The sequence below is a fragment of the Mercurialis annua genome, linkage group LG1-X, assembly GCF_937616625.2.
Source record: "Mercurialis annua linkage group LG1-X, ddMerAnnu1.2, whole genome shotgun sequence".
Classification (NCBI taxonomy): Eukaryota; Viridiplantae; Streptophyta; class Magnoliopsida; order Malpighiales; family Euphorbiaceae; genus Mercurialis; species Mercurialis annua.
The window spans coordinates 14,749,344-14,770,692 of NC_065570.1; the positions used below are offsets into that span (position 1 = coordinate 14,749,344).

At 35.1% G+C, this 21,349-nt stretch overlaps 1 protein-coding gene across 1 annotated transcript; it reads left to right on the forward strand.

The window, feature by feature from the left end:
- The first annotated feature begins 9,100 nt into the window (after positions 1-9,100).
- LOC126685998 (extra-large guanine nucleotide-binding protein 3) lies at positions 9,101-19,816 on the forward strand. The gene is made up of 8 exons (XM_050380007.2): positions 9,101-10,475; positions 10,595-10,732; positions 14,529-14,633; positions 14,728-14,907; positions 15,674-15,851; positions 18,165-18,412; positions 18,565-18,737; positions 19,069-19,816. Exons 1-8 carry the CDS (start codon positions 9,582-9,584, stop codon positions 19,664-19,666), a joined length of 2,514 nt encoding a protein of 837 aa, XP_050235964.1. The 5' UTR covers positions 9,101-9,581; the 3' UTR covers positions 19,667-19,816.
- The last annotated feature ends 1,533 nt before the right edge of the window (positions 19,817-21,349 follow it).

A 21,349-nucleotide genomic window follows, 5' to 3' on the forward strand; every position in this document is an offset into this window, starting at 1 on the left:
ATAAAGCACTTGGTTAACACATAACCCGCATCGACTAAGAAAAACAAAGAATGCATGCTCGCCTATAAATAGATAGGTCCATTACTCATACAGAGGACCGGACAGAATAAACAAATACATGTACTATTAGTCTGATTCTATATAAAACTCTACTTACAATATCACCGCATCTATCAATGGACTTTGTTAATGGGCTAGTGTTTTATTAAGTACGTGTGATCAAATAAAGATGGACTCGGCTCTAATTTGTATGTGGAGGATAAAGTGCAAGCTGGAGTTAATGGGCTTTGATGGGAGCCCGTTCAACTCCTTAAGCAGTACAAATAGCTAGGTCTCTTGCTTATTCTCATAAGAAATATTCTCTGGTTCTCTTATAAAGTTCAGATAAAACATAATGTATGAGCAATAGAGATCATAAGGAAGAAGATTTAAGTTTCTAATCAAATGGCGTGCAGAGATCAAGAACCAATGGACGTTTCCAAATCAGGTTTCATTTTTTGATCTCATATTCGATTCAATTGTTTTATGTGTTTTAAGTAACGTGCATATCGATCTGGCTAACTTGGGGATGTTAGTAACATGTGGTATCAGAAAAACAACTGCAAAACGTGGATTAATTATTACGTTTTGCAATTGCTTTTGCAAATGCAAAGCAATTATAAAAAGAACAAAGGGACAACACGGCCCCTGAACTTGTAACACAGGATCGCTTAATTTAGTTTTTACTTTTTTAAGCAACTAATTCTTAAACTCTTTCATTTTAGGTCAAATTGCCCCGTAATTTTGGTTTTCATTGATATGATATAAGAAAGGATTAAAACAATAAATAATAAATATTGATACGAGGTAACTCGGAGAGTGTCTCTCGGGACCTGTATCACTAATAACACCTCCAGATACGAGGTAACTCGATGAGTTTTGATTGGGACTTGTATCTCACCAGTAACCCGGTAGAAATTCTTGAGATTGGTGTAATAATATGAGAGCGATATGTATGATACGAATAGTATACATCGGTTGCCTTCGCTATCGATGTCAGGCGATTCAGTAACATCGGTTGGTTTTACTATCGATATCAGATGGGTGAGGTTAAATGGTTATGAATATGAAATGAAAGCTATAGAATCTGTATAAGATGTGATTGTATGTTCTAAAAAATATTTTATATAAATTTTTCTAAGGGTTTATGTTATAGTGAGTTCAAAAGATAAAGATTTATAAGTATGTTATAAAAGATTATATTTTACATAAAGAGGTTTTAAAATGTTTTAACCCTTTATGTAATATTTATTAGTAATATTGTGAACTCACTCAGTCTTAACTAACTCCGTTGTCCATCCAATTTTTTTAGATAATAGATAGGTTGATTTGAGGAAAGCTTGCGAAGGTATTTTGTATAAGACATGAAAGAAGACTTTTTATTTTAAATATCCGCAGTAGACTAGTGTTTTAATGGTTATCTATTAATAATTAGCGTTTAAACTCTGATGCTTGTTTTAAATGGGGTCATATGTATTATAAAAATATTTTATGAATGAATATTTGATTTGAAAAGAGAAAAACATTTACGGTGTTTTCAAGATTGCTACGGGTTTCAGAGCTATCACTTCCATTCCCTAGCGTCGGCCTCGCCTTGAGAATTTGGGTCGTGACAAACCCAAAGCAATATTGGTTGGAGATTAGTACGAATAGTGTTAACGATGCGAAGCAAGCCACGACAAGGTCAATCTAATCGCTTCTTCTTTTTCATTTTTTATCGGCTTGTCACCTACTCTGTTTACGGGCGATATGATGGAAATGATAAGGTACAGATGAAGGACCTTTTTTTCTTTATTGTGCGGAGAAGAGAATTAAACTATCTTGTGCATGGCATTTTATGCACCATTCACAGAGTTTGTGCAAGCGGCCAAGTACTTTGAGGATTATCATATGCCACCACCTAGGTTCAAAAGGCAAAATCTTGGAATCCTAATTTACAGGGTTTGCCATAAAACGTATTTAAATAGAGTGCCGACCTCCTCAACTTGGACTTATTCATCAACCATTGTGTAACACCCCGTAATTTTAAGTAATTAGAATATGCAACGAGGTCAAATTAGAGTAATAAAAATATTAAAAATAATATTTTGAGGTTTTTGTCACGACCCAAAATATTGAGCTGCAACCGACGCTAGGGAACGGGAGTGGTACCTCCGGAACCCGTGGCAAGCCTCAATTCACTATTAATTATTCGCAAATAATAAATAATTAACATTAAACCACGAAAGAAAATATACATATATGATACATAAACAAATATTTACACTAACTGTTCGAAAACCTCGAGGGCTCTAGTTACCGTACCCTGTACGAACTGGCCTCGCGGTACTATATACAAAAGTTAGTGTAATAAAACATATCACCGACATTTGGGGCCATGAACAAAACATACTACCTGTAGCATATCAAAAACATATAAACAGGACATCAAGTAATATGTACACTCAAAATGTATTGTTGTCTAGGCTACGACTTTGTCAACACGGGACCACTACTGCAGCATTCACAGAAGTCAGAAACTATACATACACAACTGACTTCTGGACTTCAAAATTGGCTTCTAGCTAAGTCCACAAACTAAGCACCTGAAAGACATTAAAGGTGAGGGGTCAGTATTTGGAAAAATACTGAGTGAGTTTCCATTTACTAACGGTATTATTATAAAAATGTAGCATCGCATTTCAAGGAAACAATAATTTAAAAGTAAAACATATAAACAGGTATTTAATCCGTACGAAACTAATATTCTAGCATGCGATACAACTTTCGAATAATCAAATCATACAGATCCAGATAGTCCGACCCGGGAGTGCTCACACTCTACCTCGTTGATCGCGGCCTATCTCTTAGTCCCAAAGTGTGAGTCCAACTCACTAGATACGGGGACTCCAGACTACACCGTAGCTGAGTGCTCACTCTTATCGAATTCATTATCCAACTTCGAAATTCATATTCAAATCATGCCATACATATCAAATCATTTCTCGAATGCAAACACACTAGACTGACTCGATACTGGTGATCACACAGCCTATTGACACCCAATAGGTAACTAGTTTCTTCGGATCGCATACTAGTTCTCGTATATAAACTTGATAGAAATATATAACATTTAATCAAATCATATATTATGCGATGCATATAAACAGTATACATATCTATATAAAATAACTTTAATATATATATAATACACGAAAGTAAAGTGCAATTCACAGTGACCGCAATCCAATCAATGACGTGGTCGATCTGATAGTATGCCCTCGCTAGTCCACGTCTACTGACCCCACTACTCGCTGACACGTCTGACAAATCGTTTAATAGTTAGACGTGAAACTCGTACCTTTACACGTATTATACTTCTAAGTTTTAGGGTTTAGTTTCGTTTTTATTCTTATTTACGTATTCGATAACTTTATTCGTATCGACGACCTAGCGAATACCGCTTCTCATTCTCGAGAATCGTATAACATACTTAGCGTTTTCCATTATTGTTGGCTATCGAAAACGTCGAGCTTAACTCGAGACTATAATTCTTAAAGTCTGAAATCCGTCTTTTAGAGGCAAACTACTCAAAACGTCAAATACCTAGGTCAAATACGATTTGCATACACGTGGGGGCGAGTCGGGGTGTACGGGCGTGCAGTTTGGTGGTGCACGATCGTGCAACCAAGTGCACGTTCGTGCACCTCACTAGTGCACGGTCGTGCACCTTGTAGGGTGCACGGTCGTGCACCACATGCACAACCCCCGGAAAGCCATTTTCCGGGGCTCCCGTCCATTCCGTCATGCTAAAAACTTCCATACACTCAAAACCCATATCCTTGTTTTTGCTAAAACGCTTAAAACGATCCAAAAACATCGAATTCAACCTTAATACTCAATTCTCACCAAAACATCCATATATATCGAATTTTAACAAAATTTCTTGAAGCTTTACCTTAAAATGAAGATTAGGATCGATAGAGGATTCGATTATGAAGAAATCGCCGCGAAAATCACTCGATTCGGACGTCGAACGGCGAAACGGCGGCGAAACGACGGTATCGCTCGAAGGTTTCTCAATTTCTCTCGATCCTTCTTCTCTTCTCTTCTGATTCAATTTCAAAACCTTATATATTAAGGTTAAAAGCTCACTTTGGTCCTTGTTCTTTTTGCTTGTTATCATTTATCTTTTAAACTTTTCATTTGTACGATTTCGTCCATAGCTAAATCAATTAACACTTTAATTATAACTTATACGTATTATTTATATCCAATAAATAATACGAAGCTCGATATTAATATTTTCCCGTCAAAACCTATACTTTCCATTTTCGACACAAAGTGGCTAAATTACCACTTTGGTCCATGTACTTTATTTTGGACTTTTCTTAACATTTTTTCTTTTAATTCCAATTCTAACTTTAGAGTTAAAATATAACCTTAATTTACTCATAATTAATTTCCCAAAACCGACCTACTTGAATTTATTTATCTAAATTTTATCGGAAAACTTTCCGATAACGCCACTCTGACGAGTCCAAACTAGACACTTGTTCCAATTAGATAATTAAATCTTTTGGGGTATTACAGTTTTGAATATTAAAAAAATATTCGAAAAGACTAAATTTAATAGTTAAAGGATAATAGTTAGCTTTGACTATTTAAAATTATTAAATTAAATTACAGGAAGTGATTTAATAAATTCAAAATATGTAAATTAAATTTAAATGTAAATTTAATTTATACGTATCCGTAAAACAGTATCGTAATAATATGAGTTTAAAATTTAAATCGGTAATTTAAATTTAATAAAGGAGCTTGAACGGGACTAATAAATTTGAAAATACTATTTAGCATCGTATAAATTAATATATTGATAATTAAATATCAATATATCACTCTAATCTCTAAACTTTTATTTTAATTAGTTTCAATTATAAACTAATTTTAATTTTATTCGTTAGTCCAAATAAAAAGTAAATAATTTTTAAGTCCCCAGAGAATAATTTTGGTGCCAATATTCGCGAAATAATTTGACGAAGTTACCGTCAAATATTTATGGAATTTGGACGTAGTAATTTTATTCAAATGGGACTGATTTAGACCTAATAAATCTTCCGGAATTTATTAAAAATAAAATATAAGTCGGATGAAAATAAAAATTATATTTTTATTCGTTTTATATTTTATTAAATTTTTTGGATAAAGGTTCAAAGAATTGGAAATTAGTTTCTATTTAGACTACGGACGACTAATTAAAATTAGAGTCAAATGCTTGATTGAGCTAGTACCAAATGGTACTTTAGCCAAATCAATTCCTATATATAAGAGTGAGGGGCAGCTCATTTCACTGCGTCAATTCCATTTGACGTGCTTCCTTAGCAAGCAGAGGGCGCGCCAACAGTACGCGCGAATTAGGTTTCGCGATTTCCGATCCAATTTCGCGATTCCGACTCCAATTTTTTCGATAATCTGCACGTGTTTGAGGTAATAATTGTTAATTCGAATTTTATTATTATTAATTTGGATTATAATAAAATTTATAACGTCGACCATATTGAATCGATCGAATTCGAATCGGTTTAACGTTTTAATTGCAGATTAGGATTGAATTGAATATTTTTGTGTTATTCGGAGCGTTTTAACGCGTGTAAGCATGTCGAAATTGGCCCGGGAAGTATCCCCATGGCTATGCACACGCACAACCAAAGGGTTGTGTAGGCGCACAACCTAGGGAGAGGTTGCGCGGGTGCACAGCCAGGGTTGTGCGGACGAGCTGTGCGAACGCACATGCCCCTCTATGCGGACACACATCGAGACAGAGGTCCGGTATTTGGACGTTTTTGTCCTAATTCGAGTTGTATACTCGATTGTTGATTCAAGGGATTTTCGAAACGTAAGTTGATATGTTTAAAAGGTTAAAAAGCCTAGATGTTTGAGGATAGTCGGTTTATTAAAACAATGTGACGTTTTAATAAAGCCCTACGTTAATCAAAGTGATTAATGGTAAATAGGACTATAAATCCATACCGAGAATGATATTTTAAATTGAACGAGAAGTTTAATATCAGTGTTTAGTTAGAGTGGTTTATAGACGGAAATAGTCTAAAGTCTATACGTCTATATGTAATGAGTAAAGTTATAAGTTCAATGTCTAATAATGTTTTGACGTGTGAATTCCAACTAGATACGACGAGTAGTCGATCTGCCAAGTCAGAACACCAGGGTGTTTGACTAGTGGGCTATTAACAGCATACGCTTTTGGGTGACATCGGTTTTATGAGTTTTACTTTATGGTTTTTACTTTTGAATATTTATATTTAAACTGTTTTAAATAACAAATCGCACTGGTATATTTGAACCAAGAAAGATCCATTAGAACAAGCTTCCTATTGGTTGTCAATAGGGCTGTGTGATCACCAGTAGTGTTCTCAATATGAACCTGTTTCTGACATAGAGGTCAGTTAAGTCATTGGACGTTGGAAATGCTAGCGACCCTGACTTAACAGTGTGAGACGGCAGTAACGGTTACGGTCACAGGTAAAACTGTGATGGCAATTTCATGGTTACGGTCCAGACATCCGGATTAGACGGCAGTGATTCAGTTCACGGTCTAAGGCCCAAGTCGTATAGGTTGAGACCTATACAATAGTCTGTCTTGTAGGGTTTCATTTGGATCAATTGATTGGTAATATTTTACATTTACAAATATTTTAATTATAAAATTGTAGACTCACTTATAAATATTTATATTTCCGACCCTCCCCAATGGTTACCTTTTAGGATATCAAGTTCGAGGTCAAACTTCCACAAATATTCTGGAAGTCAATGTCAACCATACCTCTAGAGCTGGAAGTAGTTGGGTACTGGGAAGTCTGTCTTTCTCCTTACAGTAGTTCAAACTATTTTTATAAACTCTGATTTGAACTACTGTATTTGATATATGATTTGAAACCTGCGTGTTTTCTAAAATGCTTTGACCAGATGTTTGAGAGATATAATGGTTTTATGTCAAAAGAATTTTAGGATTGTATTGGAAACATAGCAAGTACGTCATATGAGATTGATGTTTGCGCTCTGATTTCTTGAAATACAATCGGGGTTTTATGAACCCAATTTTCAGAAATGTGTTTTCGTTAAACAAGAGAAAGGTTTTAACGATGTTTTCTGATAACAGATCATACGTGATGTATGGTCTTGAATTGCGTAAAAATTATAAAGGTTTTTAGACTTGCTACGGGTTTTGGAGCAACCACTCCCATTCCCTAGCGCCGGTCTCGGCTCAAGTTTCGGGTGGAAATCGGGTTGTGACAAAGTTGGTATCAGAGCAATGGTTCTCGGACTCGAGAATTTAAAAACATTACTGATACATGATTTTGTAGTATGGGGTAGGTGTCATAGGTACTCATAGGAACTACTGCAACACATAGGGTTTGAGTCAAGTCTTCTACACATATTCCTATGTTTCATAAGTTTTCAGGCTTCCCTTATGAGATATAAGACTTTGATATACGCGTGCGTATGGTCTAGATGACTCGATAACGATGCTTGAATATCAAGCATGGAAAAACGTGAAGACACTGTCGAAGTCATTCGATAGTAGTACAAGGAGACAATTAACAGAGGAAGTACGAATTCAGAGAAGTAAAGTAGTTGTGGAGAAATCTTACAGGTTATAGAGTTTAGGGCACAGAGGAAACTTACAAAATCAAATGATATAACCTGTTATGGTTATTCATTTAAATAATTTTAAAGGCATTATTGTGCTCGGACTTAGCATCGCATGTTGCAAGAATCACTATAGAAATGCATATCCAAATTTTATATATATATATATATATATATATATATATATATATATATATATATATATATATATATATATACACATACATAAAAAAGATTTTTATAGGACATGCATCATATACATTGATATATTAAAGAAAAGTGATTCGCAAAGGCAACTCTTTGAGGATGAGAGGTGTCATCACCCTGGCGCACAATTATGCAGATGTTTTAAAAGTGAGTTCTTAAACAAATTGTTTTGAAAAAGGGTACCCAAAATATTTATTTTTCTTGTAAGTATACCTAGACCAGAACTCTGTAAACAAAGTAAATATTCGAGATCAAGTAGTAAGCGATTCTCGAGGGGGCAACAAAAGCATACAAGAGTGGAAGATGTAGCTTAAATATTTTTTTAGTGTTTTTTTATTTTCTCAATATATCTTCAGTGTTTTTTTCAATATATTATTGATGTTTAATTGGCCTTTTTCAGTGTTATTAAGTGCCTTTTTTTTATGTATTTGTAGTGTTTTTTTATCGGTATAAAACATTTTTTTTCTTCAGTATGCCGATTTTTTTGAAAATTACTATATACCGGCCCTATTTATTAGGTACCGCCCTTCTAAATTATTTCCTTACCCTTTAACTAAAACATAATATTTTTTTTCTCTCAACTTTACTCCAATCCAAAAATTGTAATGGCTGATTACGATTTCAATTTGTTAAAAAATAAATATTATGATTCTAAAAAAATTTCCAATATAATTTTTTAATTTTTCTTTCAATATTTTTTTTCGGAAACGTCTCCGGATTACGTCCCCACCATATAGCGGGACATTTTGTGCAATTGTGGTGGGACAATTGCATGGAGGGACGTCTTGTGCAAAATGTCCCACCATACGGTGAGATGCAAAATGTGGACGTCTAGTATATGGTGGGACGTAATCCGGGGACGTCTTTAAAATAAATTAAAAGAATTAAAAAATATTTATCGAGATACTTTGTCTTTTTTTTTTTCGGTTAAATTTTGATATTTTTATTCGAAATTTACTGTTATCTTTGATCATGAGTTGAGAGAAATATAATATGAATTTTGAAATTAGAAAAAAATAAAAGGATATTTATATAAAATAGAAGATGATATGTAGTAATTTAGGAACGGTGAATGGTAATTGACATTTTGTTTTTTTTTGATATTTTTGCCGGTCTTTCAAAAAGTATTGTGTTCTTTTGGATAGTTTTGAAATAATCTTTAATAAAATAAAAAGTAAAGTAAAAATGAGTCTTTTCCGTCATGTGTGTCTGTGTGATTCATTTTGTGTGATTTTGTTCTTTTCTTCAACTCTTTTCTTCAGTTCTAAAAAGAAATTGTGTCCTTTTCAATAAAGTTTATAATTTTCAGTGCTTCTGTTTTGAAAATGTTTTTAATTTTTGGCAAAACAATTAGTTATGTTTCCAAATAGATCTTCCTAGGGTTTAATTTTGACTGCTAAGAATTGTTTATCTGAGTTGAATTTGAGGCGCATTCAACTTGGATCTTGGAATGTTTCTTCTCTTTGACTGTAACTACTGAATTTTTCATCACCTTTCCAATTTGAAGGCTTTCGCAAATTCATTCAATGTCCAGTTTTAGAAACGTTTCGGACACTTGATTTCGGACACGGAATTTCATTTTTTACATAGGAATCTTAAAATAACGTCGTTTCGCCGTGTCTGAGTGTCCTGTTTCCCCGTATCCGTGTGATACCTGGGTTGTTGTTGTTATGATTAGTTGAAGAATGGATGAAAGTTGGAGGGAAGTTGTGAAAAAGATGCTTCCTCCAGGAGCATCTCTCCCTGAAGATGAGTCTAAGCTTGATTACTCTATAGCTATTGAGTACCAAGGCCCCCCCTTCCCTTATGATGTTCCTAAAGTTGAACCTCTTGATGTAGCTTGGCATTCCATTCCCACTGCCCAGCCCCTTTCAGAGTCCCAAAGATCAGTTGCTCCAGTCGTTGAACCAATACCTTTGCCTATGTCTTGTATTGCTGCTGCTGTGGCAGCTTCACCTGCTCGATTATCCGCGAGTTCGGAGTCCGTTGTGTCGGTTTTGCAAAACCCTGATTCTTCTTCGGCTTCCGCTTCCGCTTCGGCTTCCCCGGAAGGCAGGAGAGTGGCTGTTGTTACTTTTAACACGGTTGAGCGCAAAGACGTTGATGCGGAGAAGGAGAAACCGTTTTATCCGGAATATGTTGGGGTTTCGAAGGGAAAGAAGAAAATGAAAAGTAGAGTTTGTTACAGGTGTGGAAAAGGGAAGTGGGAGAGCAAGGAGTCATGCCTCGTTTGTGATGCTAAGTATTGTAGTAATTGCGTGCTTCGGGCTATGGGGTCCATGCCCGAAGGCCGTAAATGTGTCACTTGCATTGCTCAACCCATTGACGAATCCAAGCGGTTGAAGCTGGGTAGACATTCCAGGGTGTTGTCTCGGCTGCTTAGTCCTCTGGAGATGAAGCAAATCATGAAAGCAGAGAAAGAGTGCTCTTCTAATCAGCTTCGACCCGAGCAACTCATTGTAAACGGCTTCCCTCTCAAGCCAGAGGAGATGGCCGAATTACTGGGGTGCCCATTGCCTCCCCGAAAACTCAAGCCCGGTAGATATTGGTATGATAAGGAATCTGGTCTCTGGGGAAAGGTGAGTATCATTAGTTGCTTCCTAGTTCTAGCTCGCGTTTTCTAACTGCACTACTTAAAGAAACTTCATATATTATTCTATTGGGGGATTTTAACATCTCAACTTGTTCAACTTTGCAGGAGGGGGAAAAACCAGATAGAATCATTAGTTCAAACTTAAATTTTTGTGGGAAACTTAATCCAGATGCAAGCAATGGGAACACGCAAGTGTATATGAATGGCCGGGAAATTACTAGACTTGAATTGAGGGTGCTAAAAGTAAGTCAACTAATTCTTTTTTCATATTTCTTTATTTTTCCTTGATTTGCAAATGGATTTTTTTATTATGTTTCCAAGTAGAGTTATTCAAGGTTTACATATATTTAAAGGATTTGTTCTAAAACCTATTGTGGTGTTTCATGTTGTCAAAATATTGCGCTCTTTGTATGTTTCTTTGTTCAAAATCCTGTAGGGTATGCAGCTCTTATCATAATGCATTTGGTCAATAAATTAATGTAGGCTTTTTTTCGTCCATAGTCCCGAATTATGTTTTAACTGTAATTCTAGTTCCAAAGGCAACTCCAAGCGAACTGATTGCAGGAACTATTTCAAGTTTACATTCACGTGACCTGATTGATTAGTGCAAGTTGTCTTGTGCCTCTTGCTTCTGTCTGTTGATGAAAATATCAACTGCGTTTAGCTTTATCAAAGATGGATGCATTATAGTTGGCAGTCTTACCAACAGAAATTAACAAACTGACATAACCAGGAAAAGGTATAGTGTTTACTTGTTATACGTAAGTGGTTATGGTAGAATGAGATTGTCTGATGATTGCCATTATCATTTTTCACTCTTTTACTAACAGATGAGGCACAGAGTCCTAGAAGTTTCTTCCCCCGGATTTACTTCTTTTGCTACTAAATTATTATTAGTAACTGTTATTTTTATCCCTCATCAATGACTTGGATGGCGGGATGCCCTTGACCGTCCTCATTGACGAGGGAGTATATCTGGGTTGAGCATTTTATCAACTGTGAAACAGATCCATAAAGGATTATTTTGAAGATGTATTTCCGTACATAAAAAATTTCATAATGGCGTGCATAAAGCATCTAAATGGAAATATAAGTAAATGGTTGTTGTTTAGGGGCTTAATACTTTTCATTTGGCTTAAGTTCAAATTAAACAACAATTAGGAACCGACACATAATTGACATCATATTCTCTCGCAACTATATAGATTATTCATTTGCTGTATCATAATCTAGTTATAAGACTGAGAAACATTTAGAGGCTTGAGCTTGTTAGCAAGCCTATTAGTGAAGCCATCAATAATCTCTAGTCTTAAATAGAGTTTGGAACCTTTAAATGGGTATATGGACCAGTCAAGCTGAGAGCTTGCTGATCTAGGAGTAGTGACTAGTGGTTAAAAACTTGGTTGAGTTCAAGGTAGCTAAAATTGTTAGGCGGTAGTAAGGCAATACATCTGTGTATTGTTGCCTCCGGCGCATTGCGCAAAAAACGCGCCGGCCCAAGTATAGTGAGGTGCAAATTTCTTATAATATACTTATCTTTACCTGGGTTGTTCATGACTTGTGAACAACTCATGAAATGTTAGAGATGAAAAACAAAAATTTAATTTTGTTTATTTGATTTCAGATATATGCTGTAATTCTCTTTTGTAATTAGTTGTTGATTTAAATACAAATACGAAAAATCGAAAAGTTTTCTAGAATTCCGAAGATAATTTAAATTCCTAGAAGACTTTTTCACTTTCTAATATACCTAAATTCTTACAAAATAGCTTATTTTATGGGAAAAATACACCAATCTTATTTAAATTTTTTAGACTTCCTTGTACAAGATATATTAATTTAGGAAAAACATCCACATAATTTGTTTAATACATGTTGACTTAAACATCTTAGTTTAACATAGGCTAAATAAACTCTTAAATAATCTTGCACGCTGTCATTTTTTAAAAATCTTTCGCCTATGCCCTAAAAGGCGTCACTTAATTGAAGACGGCATGCCTTAGACATCTAGAGGCGCTTTTGTTATGTGCACCCCACCTTTGCGCCTAGGCGAGCATCTCATGTGCTTTTGACTTCAATGGTTGAGTTTAGGATCTGAATTTTTTTGATAATGGTTGTCACCTTCCTGGTTGGCCGCATTGGAAAGGGAAGAAACTGATGCAAGCTGGAGATTTAGGCTGAAATAGTGTCTTCTCCATATTGCATCTGGGATCAACATCAGAATAATGGCTAGCTTCTAAAAGGAAATGTGTATGAAATTGAATAGCAATAGAAGACTAGCCAATTCATGTGTCCTTTTTTTACTTTTATCGGTTGCTGCTATTTATTTTAATTCATTTACAGCATGGAATTATTGTTATACTCTCTTCATGTCACTCTGCTTGTTCAATTACAATATCTCAAGTGGCCTGTCATCATTTGCTATGGCTCCCACGTGCTCCTACGCGTCGACTAGTGAGACTGACATGAATCTTCTAGCAGTGTCTGAGCTTCACTCGCGCTATTCCTGCACATGAGCGTAGCCAATTGTTGCCTTATTGCAGTTACATGACTTACATCACATTGTAGTTCCCCTAATCTTACATCATCATCTTTTTGCGTAGTAGTATATTCTTCTTTTGCAGCAATAAGTTCATGTAAGAAGCTGTAAATTTTTGTTGGGAAGTATCAAATGTCGTACTTAATTTATCCTTGGTCATTAAATTGCAATAAATGTTTAAGTAGACTGTAAATTCTAACCTTCTCTGATACCAAAACAGATGTAGAACAACTTAATAAAATCTATTCTATTTACATTTGAGCTGAAAATAATGAAAGCCAAATCTAGATATGGAGTTTTAGGTATGAAAGTAATAGGAAATTAAGAGAAAATAAATTTACTCAAAAAAAAAAAAATTAAGAGAAAATAAATAAAAATTATATAGTTTTCCTAGGAATCACACCTAGACTTAGAAATCACACTTAAGAGAGGAGAGAATTAAATCAACATAATTCTATTTGTAGAATCTTTAATTTTTATTGAACTAAACTTTGAAATAAACTTGATACAAGGCCAGGTATATATGGAGAAATAATCCAATAAACGACTTCTAAGATTTATCCAAATCGGTTTTGGGGTTCAAACACTAAAGGTAAATGTGACATAAAGTAATCATAATCCAACAAGGACTGTGAATGTTACTCAGCAATTAACAAAAACTCCTAAGACACCCTAAACTGACAAATCTGAAACCCTGCTTGATGAACTTCCTAAGTAAATGAATTAGTTGAAAGTTTTTAATTCTGTTAATAAGATTCTAAACTTCTAATTTTATAATTCATGATGTGCATTAGGATCTTATATAATTTGACATACCATAAATGAGTAGTGGTATCAAAACTCTTTGCACTACAAACCTTTGATATATTACTTTGGAGAGGCAGAGAGAGAATCTTCCCCTTTACTTCTTAGACCTAATTCTGAATAACTTCCGCTTCACGTTTAACTCATCAGGAAACAGCTTGGTAGACATGTCATGGAACCTTTGGCTTCAAACTAACTGCCGAACTGAACTGATAAATCTGGTTTAGTTTGGGTTGACACTAAAAAAATACTTTAGCTTTTTGGTTCAATTCGGTTTGAAAAGTAAAAGTTTTCATTTGGTTTTAGTACAAACCAAACTTACCAACTGGTACGGTTCCACTTGAAAACTTTACATTTGATTCGGTTTTGGAAAAACACAATGTTTCTGTTCGGTTCGGTTTTGGAAAAAATATATTTGTTCGGTTTGGTTTGGTTCGAACCAAATACACTCCCCTTGCACCAGAGATGTATAATGTATATTTTATTGTGCAATACCAATTGGATAAAAGAGTTCTTGTACTTAAAGTGGCTGTCATATGCAGTGCAATTGGATTTCTTCAGTCTGTTCTACATTCTAATTGATTGCTTCTGAGTGTGCCGATGATAAATGTTAGTTCCTTCACGAGATGTATGTGTTCATTGTTATGTATTGAAGATGATGATGAAAAATACTGATCTTGATTTTAATTTTTTAAGCTAGCAAAAGTTCAGTGTCCACGTGACACTCATTTTTGGGTCTATGATGATGGGCGTTACGAAGAGGAAGGTCAGAATAATATCAGGGGCAACATTTGGGAGAAGGTATATAGTGGAAAACTCACTGGAAATTCAGTAGTCCCCTTCTTAGTTTCAAATCCTTTCATGAAACATTATGTATTTGCTCTTACCTAGACAGGCATCAACACGGTTTGTTTGTGCATTATTATCTTTGCCTGTGCCTCATGGACAACCACATGGACAGAGAGATGAGGCCAGTAATTATACAACTGTTCCAAATTATCTGGAGCAGAAAAAAGTACAGAAACTTCTTCTGCTTGGTCTTCAAGGCTCCGGAACGAGTACTATCTTCAAGCAGGTACGGCCATTCTATTTTTTTTCTTATAGTTGCCTTTCTTTTGTATTCTTAATTTTCTTTTTGATTTTGATTTTGATTTGATTGCACCTCCAGCAGTAAATTGTGTTCAAATCATTCATTATGAATCAACTTATAGTACTGGTGGCAGAACACTATTCTAATTGTGGCCAGTTTCATGGTTGTCTTGACCTACTCATTTAACATTTATACGATTGCCAGTTTTGTGAAATTTCATTTCATAAATATGGAAATTTATGAATAATGAGGAACTAAAACGATCACAGGTTAAACCATTTTTACGCTGTCATGCACATTAAAAATAAAGGCCATGAAGGAACTGTTGCATGTCCAAATGTGTTCACGCACACTTAAAAGCATCATGCCTGAACTTTGCTGCAAACATATCACTCAATGGATTTTCATTTTTAATATCTAAAGGATGAGTAAACCTGGTACTATTTTTACATGCTTGAGAACAGTGAATTAAATCTACTGTAAATGATTTTTCAATATATACAATTAAACAAATGCAATCTTTCTTCTTCCATATCTTTCACAACCGGGTATATAGAACCAGTCTTACTCTCTATAGTAGGACAAAGTACTTATTCTAGCATCTTTCAGAAAGATAATTTTTTTTGACATAAATTACATTTATATTAATATAGTAAAGTATTCCAATAAGTTTAAGCTAAAGCTAACGGAAGATATAATCTTCTGATAAATCTGATATTTCATTCTAATATTAATTATGAACATTTTACAGGCCAAATTTTTGTATGGCAATAAGTTTACTGCAGAAGAGCTGCAGGATATCAAGTTAATGATCCAGAGCAATATGTATAGATATCTAAGCATTTTGCTTGACGGACGAGAACGTTTTGAGGAGGAAGCAATGTCTAGGATGAAGGAACTATGTAATGAAGTTCAAAGTTCGGTATCAGGTAACTAATTCATCTTTTATCCTGCATTAAATTTTAATGGTCTTTCAGTTATCAACGCAATGCCGGATCAGTATGGCATAAAGTATAAATTCTGTTCCCGTTGCATCCTCTTGTGGACCTATAAGCCAGCTTTTTTACCATAATTGTTTTAGATTTTTTTTTTGTGCTTCTGTGGTGGTTAATTATTATATCCCTACTTACTAGTGTGCAATACTTCTGAGCTGCTGTTTTATTATTTAAGTTGGCTAGTCCAACTGTACCAAACATTAATTTAGAAGTGCTAATGGTCTATTTCATTAATAATAGGCATTAATTCTGGGCTATGACTAATCTTATCCGAGTTTCTCGTGTTAGATTCCATCTTAAAACCAATTGGTATTAAGTGGAGATGCCCAACTAATATGTAAACACATGTCCATTCACACACAACCAATGTGAGATTTCCCACTTCAACACTCCCCCTCAGGCGTAGCGTGTCCGGGCCAAGCAACCAAATTCAAATTGTGTGAATGGACAAGGCTCTGATACCATGTCAGATTCCATCTTAAAACCAATTGGTATTAAGTGGAGATGCCCAACTAATATATAAACACATGTCATCACACACACAACCAATGTGAATGTGGGATTTCCCACTTTAACATCTCGTGGTACAAGTTCTTTGATCAGCATTTTCTCTATACCATAGTATTGTGAACTTCTTATTAAAGATATCCTGACAAACAAGTACTTGAACTTTGAGCTAGTTTCTGTTTCAAATGCTTAAAGTTTAACAAATTTTATAAGTTGGAAAACTAAATGTATGAAGCAAAAGTTGCTATAACCAAGTTTCTAATTGGGGACCCTATCTTGGCCTTCTACTATAACTTATGGGAATGAGTTTAAGATGCATAACCTAGCAACAGGCTAAGCATGGGCATGGAATATTTTAGTCAAGCCTGGCATGACCCATATGAACTGTTTTATATGGTTTTTTGATAATTATAAAAACATCTATTGGACTTTTATATTCATATAAATATGAATATTTTAAAACTTATGAAATTGTGTAGTTATTATTCACAAAATATAATGAAATTGCTTTTTTTTTATCATTTAATATTTAATTCCTATACAAGATTTTATTTACTGACTAATGATTCAACTGATTGAGACACTCTCACCCTTCCAAATTTTACCTTCACCGTATAGTAAGCATTGATCAGTAATAACAGAAAGTTCACCACCAGCCCACAAAATTAAAAAGGTTTGTACAAAGTCCTCAAATGTTCTTAAGATATATGCTAAGCTGGGAAAATAACCTCAACTGGGCGAACAGAGGGCACTAATCTTATGCTAAGTTGGGAAAATAATCTCAATTGAGAGGACATAGGCTACCAACTGCCTCCCCCTCAGTAATCATCTCCTTGCAATTTTAACAATAGGATTTATAGCTATAATGGGAAACTATGTTTTTTAGATCTGCATGTAAATAGAGTTCTACGGTATATGTTGATATATTTCTACAACAGAAAATGACAAAGTACACTTGATGTACGGACCACAAAAACATGTCCCCTATTATGGCAGTATATTCAGTGGTTTAGAGAATGAGACACATGGTTTCTGAAGTACTGGCTCTAACCATATTGTTCAGCTACTGTTGATGCAAAAGCTCACTCTACAACTGTTGAAGCTGTCACTTCACTCTTCACATTTAGAGCGTCCTAGAACTTGTGCGTCAAAACATATCTATTATATGCAGTGATAATATGCTTTTTATATTGCTGGACTAGTTCACATCAGAAACAGAACAAGGCGATGGTTTTTGGAATGGACAAAGACGTAATTCATGAAGTATTGTGCCTTTTACGTATTGATTGATAAGAACTCGGTCATAATCTACTTGAAAGTTCGCTCTTAACTAATTACTCTTCTGGTTATCCTGTGGATGCCATATGGTAGAAAAGCTTAAATTATTATTTGTCACCAAAGATTAACACGGTAAGAAGTGTGATTAAAATTTCCTTTACTCATTCGTACATGCATTTCATTTCTGCAAATTTTTGTCTTGGACAAATGTCCTAGATGGCCTTTTGAGTGTCTTTGACAACTATAAGCTGTATGGGGTTCAGCTTGAAGAGAGAAGTGCATCCAGAGGGCTTGATATTGTACACATCTTTACATGCAAATATTTTATTAGAAACCCCATTCTAAAAAGAGGAGAAATTAAAATCATAACGATACAGAAAACCCTCATACAGTCTAAAAGAAAGGGAGCCAAATTGCTCGATACTATAATAAGGCTTTTGAACATCTTCTATTTTGCCTCAGGTGGAGAGGTCGACTCTGGTGAAACTAATCAATGTATCTATTCAATCAATCCAAGATTAAAGCATTTCTCAGATTGGCTGTTGGACATTATCGCTACAGGGGATTTGGATGCATTTTTCCCTGCAGCAACACGTGAATATGCTCCATTGGTTGAAGAAGTATGGAGAGATCCTGCTATACAGGAAACATTTAAAAGAAAAGATGACCTTCACTTCCTTCCAGATGTTGCTGAGTACTTCTTAAGCCGGGTAATTTCTGACCCTGGTTGTTGGAGCAATTGCTTATCTTAGCAAGAATTTCCACTTTTTTTTTTCTTGTGTTATCCGTAACAGCGTGAACCTAGATAAATTTTTGTAGACTGATATCAAATGGCTATGCGATGCCACCTTCTCTCTTTCAGGCTGTTGAAGTCTCAAGCAATGAGTATGAACCTTCTGAACGTGATATTCTTTATGCGGAAGGAGTCACTCAAGGAAATGGTTTGGCTTTCATAGAATTCTCTCTTGATGACCGCAGCCCAATGTCTGAAACATACACAGATAATATGGAAGCTCAACCCCCACCTTTAACAAAGTAATATTTTAATATGTTCTCTTATCTAAAAATATCTGCATTAGCACAATTTAAAGTAGTGATCAGGCATGACACTCTGCGTACTATAAGAAATATTTGCTTTATGAGAATGGAACAAATCTCATAATTACCGACTTCATATGACCATTTCTTTGTCTGCTTTCTTATTCTCTATCATTTGCTATCTGATTCAAGTTGTCTCTTTTGAATCAAATATATTTACATCCATAAGAACTCTACATTAACTTGTGTCAAAATTGATTATAGTCCCTCTCCTTGATATTGTTTTCTAATTACGCTTTCTGTATCTCTTTCAATTTTCTGTTTCCAGGTATCAACTTATTAGGGTAAATGCGAAGGGGATGAATGAGGGGTGCAAATGGGTGGAAATGTTTGAAGATGTACGTGCAGTGGTGTTCTGCGTTGCTCTTAGTGACTATGATCAGATGTGGGTTGCAGCTGAGAGCAGTGGGAGTGGTTCATTACTAGAGAACAAGATGATGCAAAGCAAAGAGCTGTTTGAGAGTATGATGAGGCACCCGTGTTTTAAGGATACTCCTTTTGTGTTGGTGCTTAACAAATACGACATGTTCGAAGAGAAAGTTAACCGAGTGCATCTTAGTGCATGTGAATGGTTTAATGATTTCAGTCCTGTGCAGCCCCACCACAACAGTCAGACACTGGCTCACCAAGCATACTACTACGTCGCGATGAAGTTCAAAGACCTCTATGCCTCAGTTACCGGGCGTAAGCTGTTTGTATGGCAAGCCAAGGGTAGAGACCGTGTAACTGTTGATGAGGCATTCAAGTACATAAGGGAGGTTCTCAAGTGGGATGAAGAGAAAGAGGAGAATTATTATGGGGGTGGAGCTGAGGACTCTTTCTACAGTACTGACCTGAGTTCTTCTCCATTTGTTAGGGCAGAGTAATGTGCTTTTCCGGGGGCCCTTTTGATAGGAAAAATATGTAAATTAAAAGGAACGGAATAAGATTAATAATTTGTATAACTAATGATAGATTGGTGCTTTGTGATTTATTAAAATAATAAGCTTAGATAGAAATTCTTGAGGATTTTCCAATAGTGTCTACAAGAGCAACTTCTATCTTTAAAATGGTGCCAAAATGTGTCTGGTGCAGATGAAGTTAAGTATGTGTATGACAGTCAATTCACATCCTCACATTCCTAGCTATACTGATGCTACTTCCTTGTGATGTAATTATGAGTGCAAAAGCCGTTGCTACATTATCCCATCTCCGAGCTCTTGCAGATATGCTCGATAACATCAGCAAGTCGATCGGATTCAATTCTTTGCTGCACTCTCTTCTACACCCAGCTTATGGTGAGATTTGTAGGCACTAAGTAGGCTTCGCCATACGACATCATTTGGTTTCCTCCAATGCATCCCTGACTATTCCGGATCAACCATACAATCATAATGCTGAATCGTTGGATCTGTTTCTTGATTCGATTTCATTGTGTCAAAATATTGTGGCTTAAAATCACCCACCGTCCCTGACTTTAGAGCCTCCAATTAGAAATGTCCCTAAGTTCAATGTTCGGTCATAAAATCTCCTGGACTTTCATTTCAAAATCACAAAGCACCTTCCGTCCATTCTCCCTCATGTCGTCTCCTCTCCATTTACATGGATGACGTGACACTGATTTATTTGTCTGGTCCTTTCAAATTCGCCACATGTTTGTTTTGTAACGCCCCATCAATCAAAAAATTTGGTGCCACATCAGTTAAAAAAAATTAAAAATTCACAACTAACAACTGAAGTCTGACAACGTTACGTAATTAAATTTTTACCTCCCCTATTTTCATCCTTTTAAGCCTATTCTTTTCCCATGAAATCTTCGTTCTCTCCTCTTCTTCATTTTCGATTTTCTTCCTCTTCCTTCCTTCTGTTCTTCCTCCTATTGATCTATACCTATTTATTCTTCTTCTTCTTTCTTCCCCATTGTAGATTTGAAATATTCAATTTATTGAGGATGGAGAAAACGAATGTTCCATACTGTAGATGCCATTTGCAGGTTGTTATGAAGACAGCATGGACAAGCTCAAATTTTGAGAGAACATTTTCGGATGTCCAAAATATGACGAAGGTAATGAATGTGGTTATTTTGACTGGAAAAATCTAGAAGTTCCTTACAGGTCAATAGTGGTAATTAATGGACTAAATAATTCAGAGGCTGGAGATGGAGAAACCCGAAAAAATAAAAATAAATTTTTTAAAGAAGAATCACAACCGGAGATGTAATGTTGGTTGCTTTTACCTTTATTAGTACTATGGATTATAGTTAAAAACGATTCAAGAATGTTAAGAGTTACCTTGCATTGTCTTGTAATTCTTAAAAATGAATGAGCAAGTTGTTGATTTCCATTCCAATTAATATTTTGTATATTTCTGTTCTTTCTTTTGTTGATTGATTCAAATTCATGTTGCATGAACTCTAACTGGAAAATGAAACTGATTGTGATAACTAATTAAATCTTAGGGTCTTTGACTGTAAACATTTTAAATCTTAGAGATTTTGAATGTTATCTTTACAATAGACAAGGATGTTGTGTGATTAAATTGAGAATACCAAGTTGATTCATTTCCGATCA

Coding starts and splice junctions, on each gene's coding strand:
- LOC126685998 (XM_050380007.2), top strand. CDS start 9,582: ATGGATGAAAGTTGGAGGGAAGTTGTGAAAAAGATGCTTCCTCCAGGA. Junction 10,476..10,594: donor AATCTGGTCTCTGGGGAAAG/GTGAGTATCATT, acceptor TCAACTTTGCAG/GAGGGGGAAAAACCAGATAG. Junction 10,733..14,528: donor TTGAATTGAGGGTGCTAAAA/GTAAGTCAACTA, acceptor TAATTTTTTAAG/CTAGCAAAAGTTCAGTGTCC.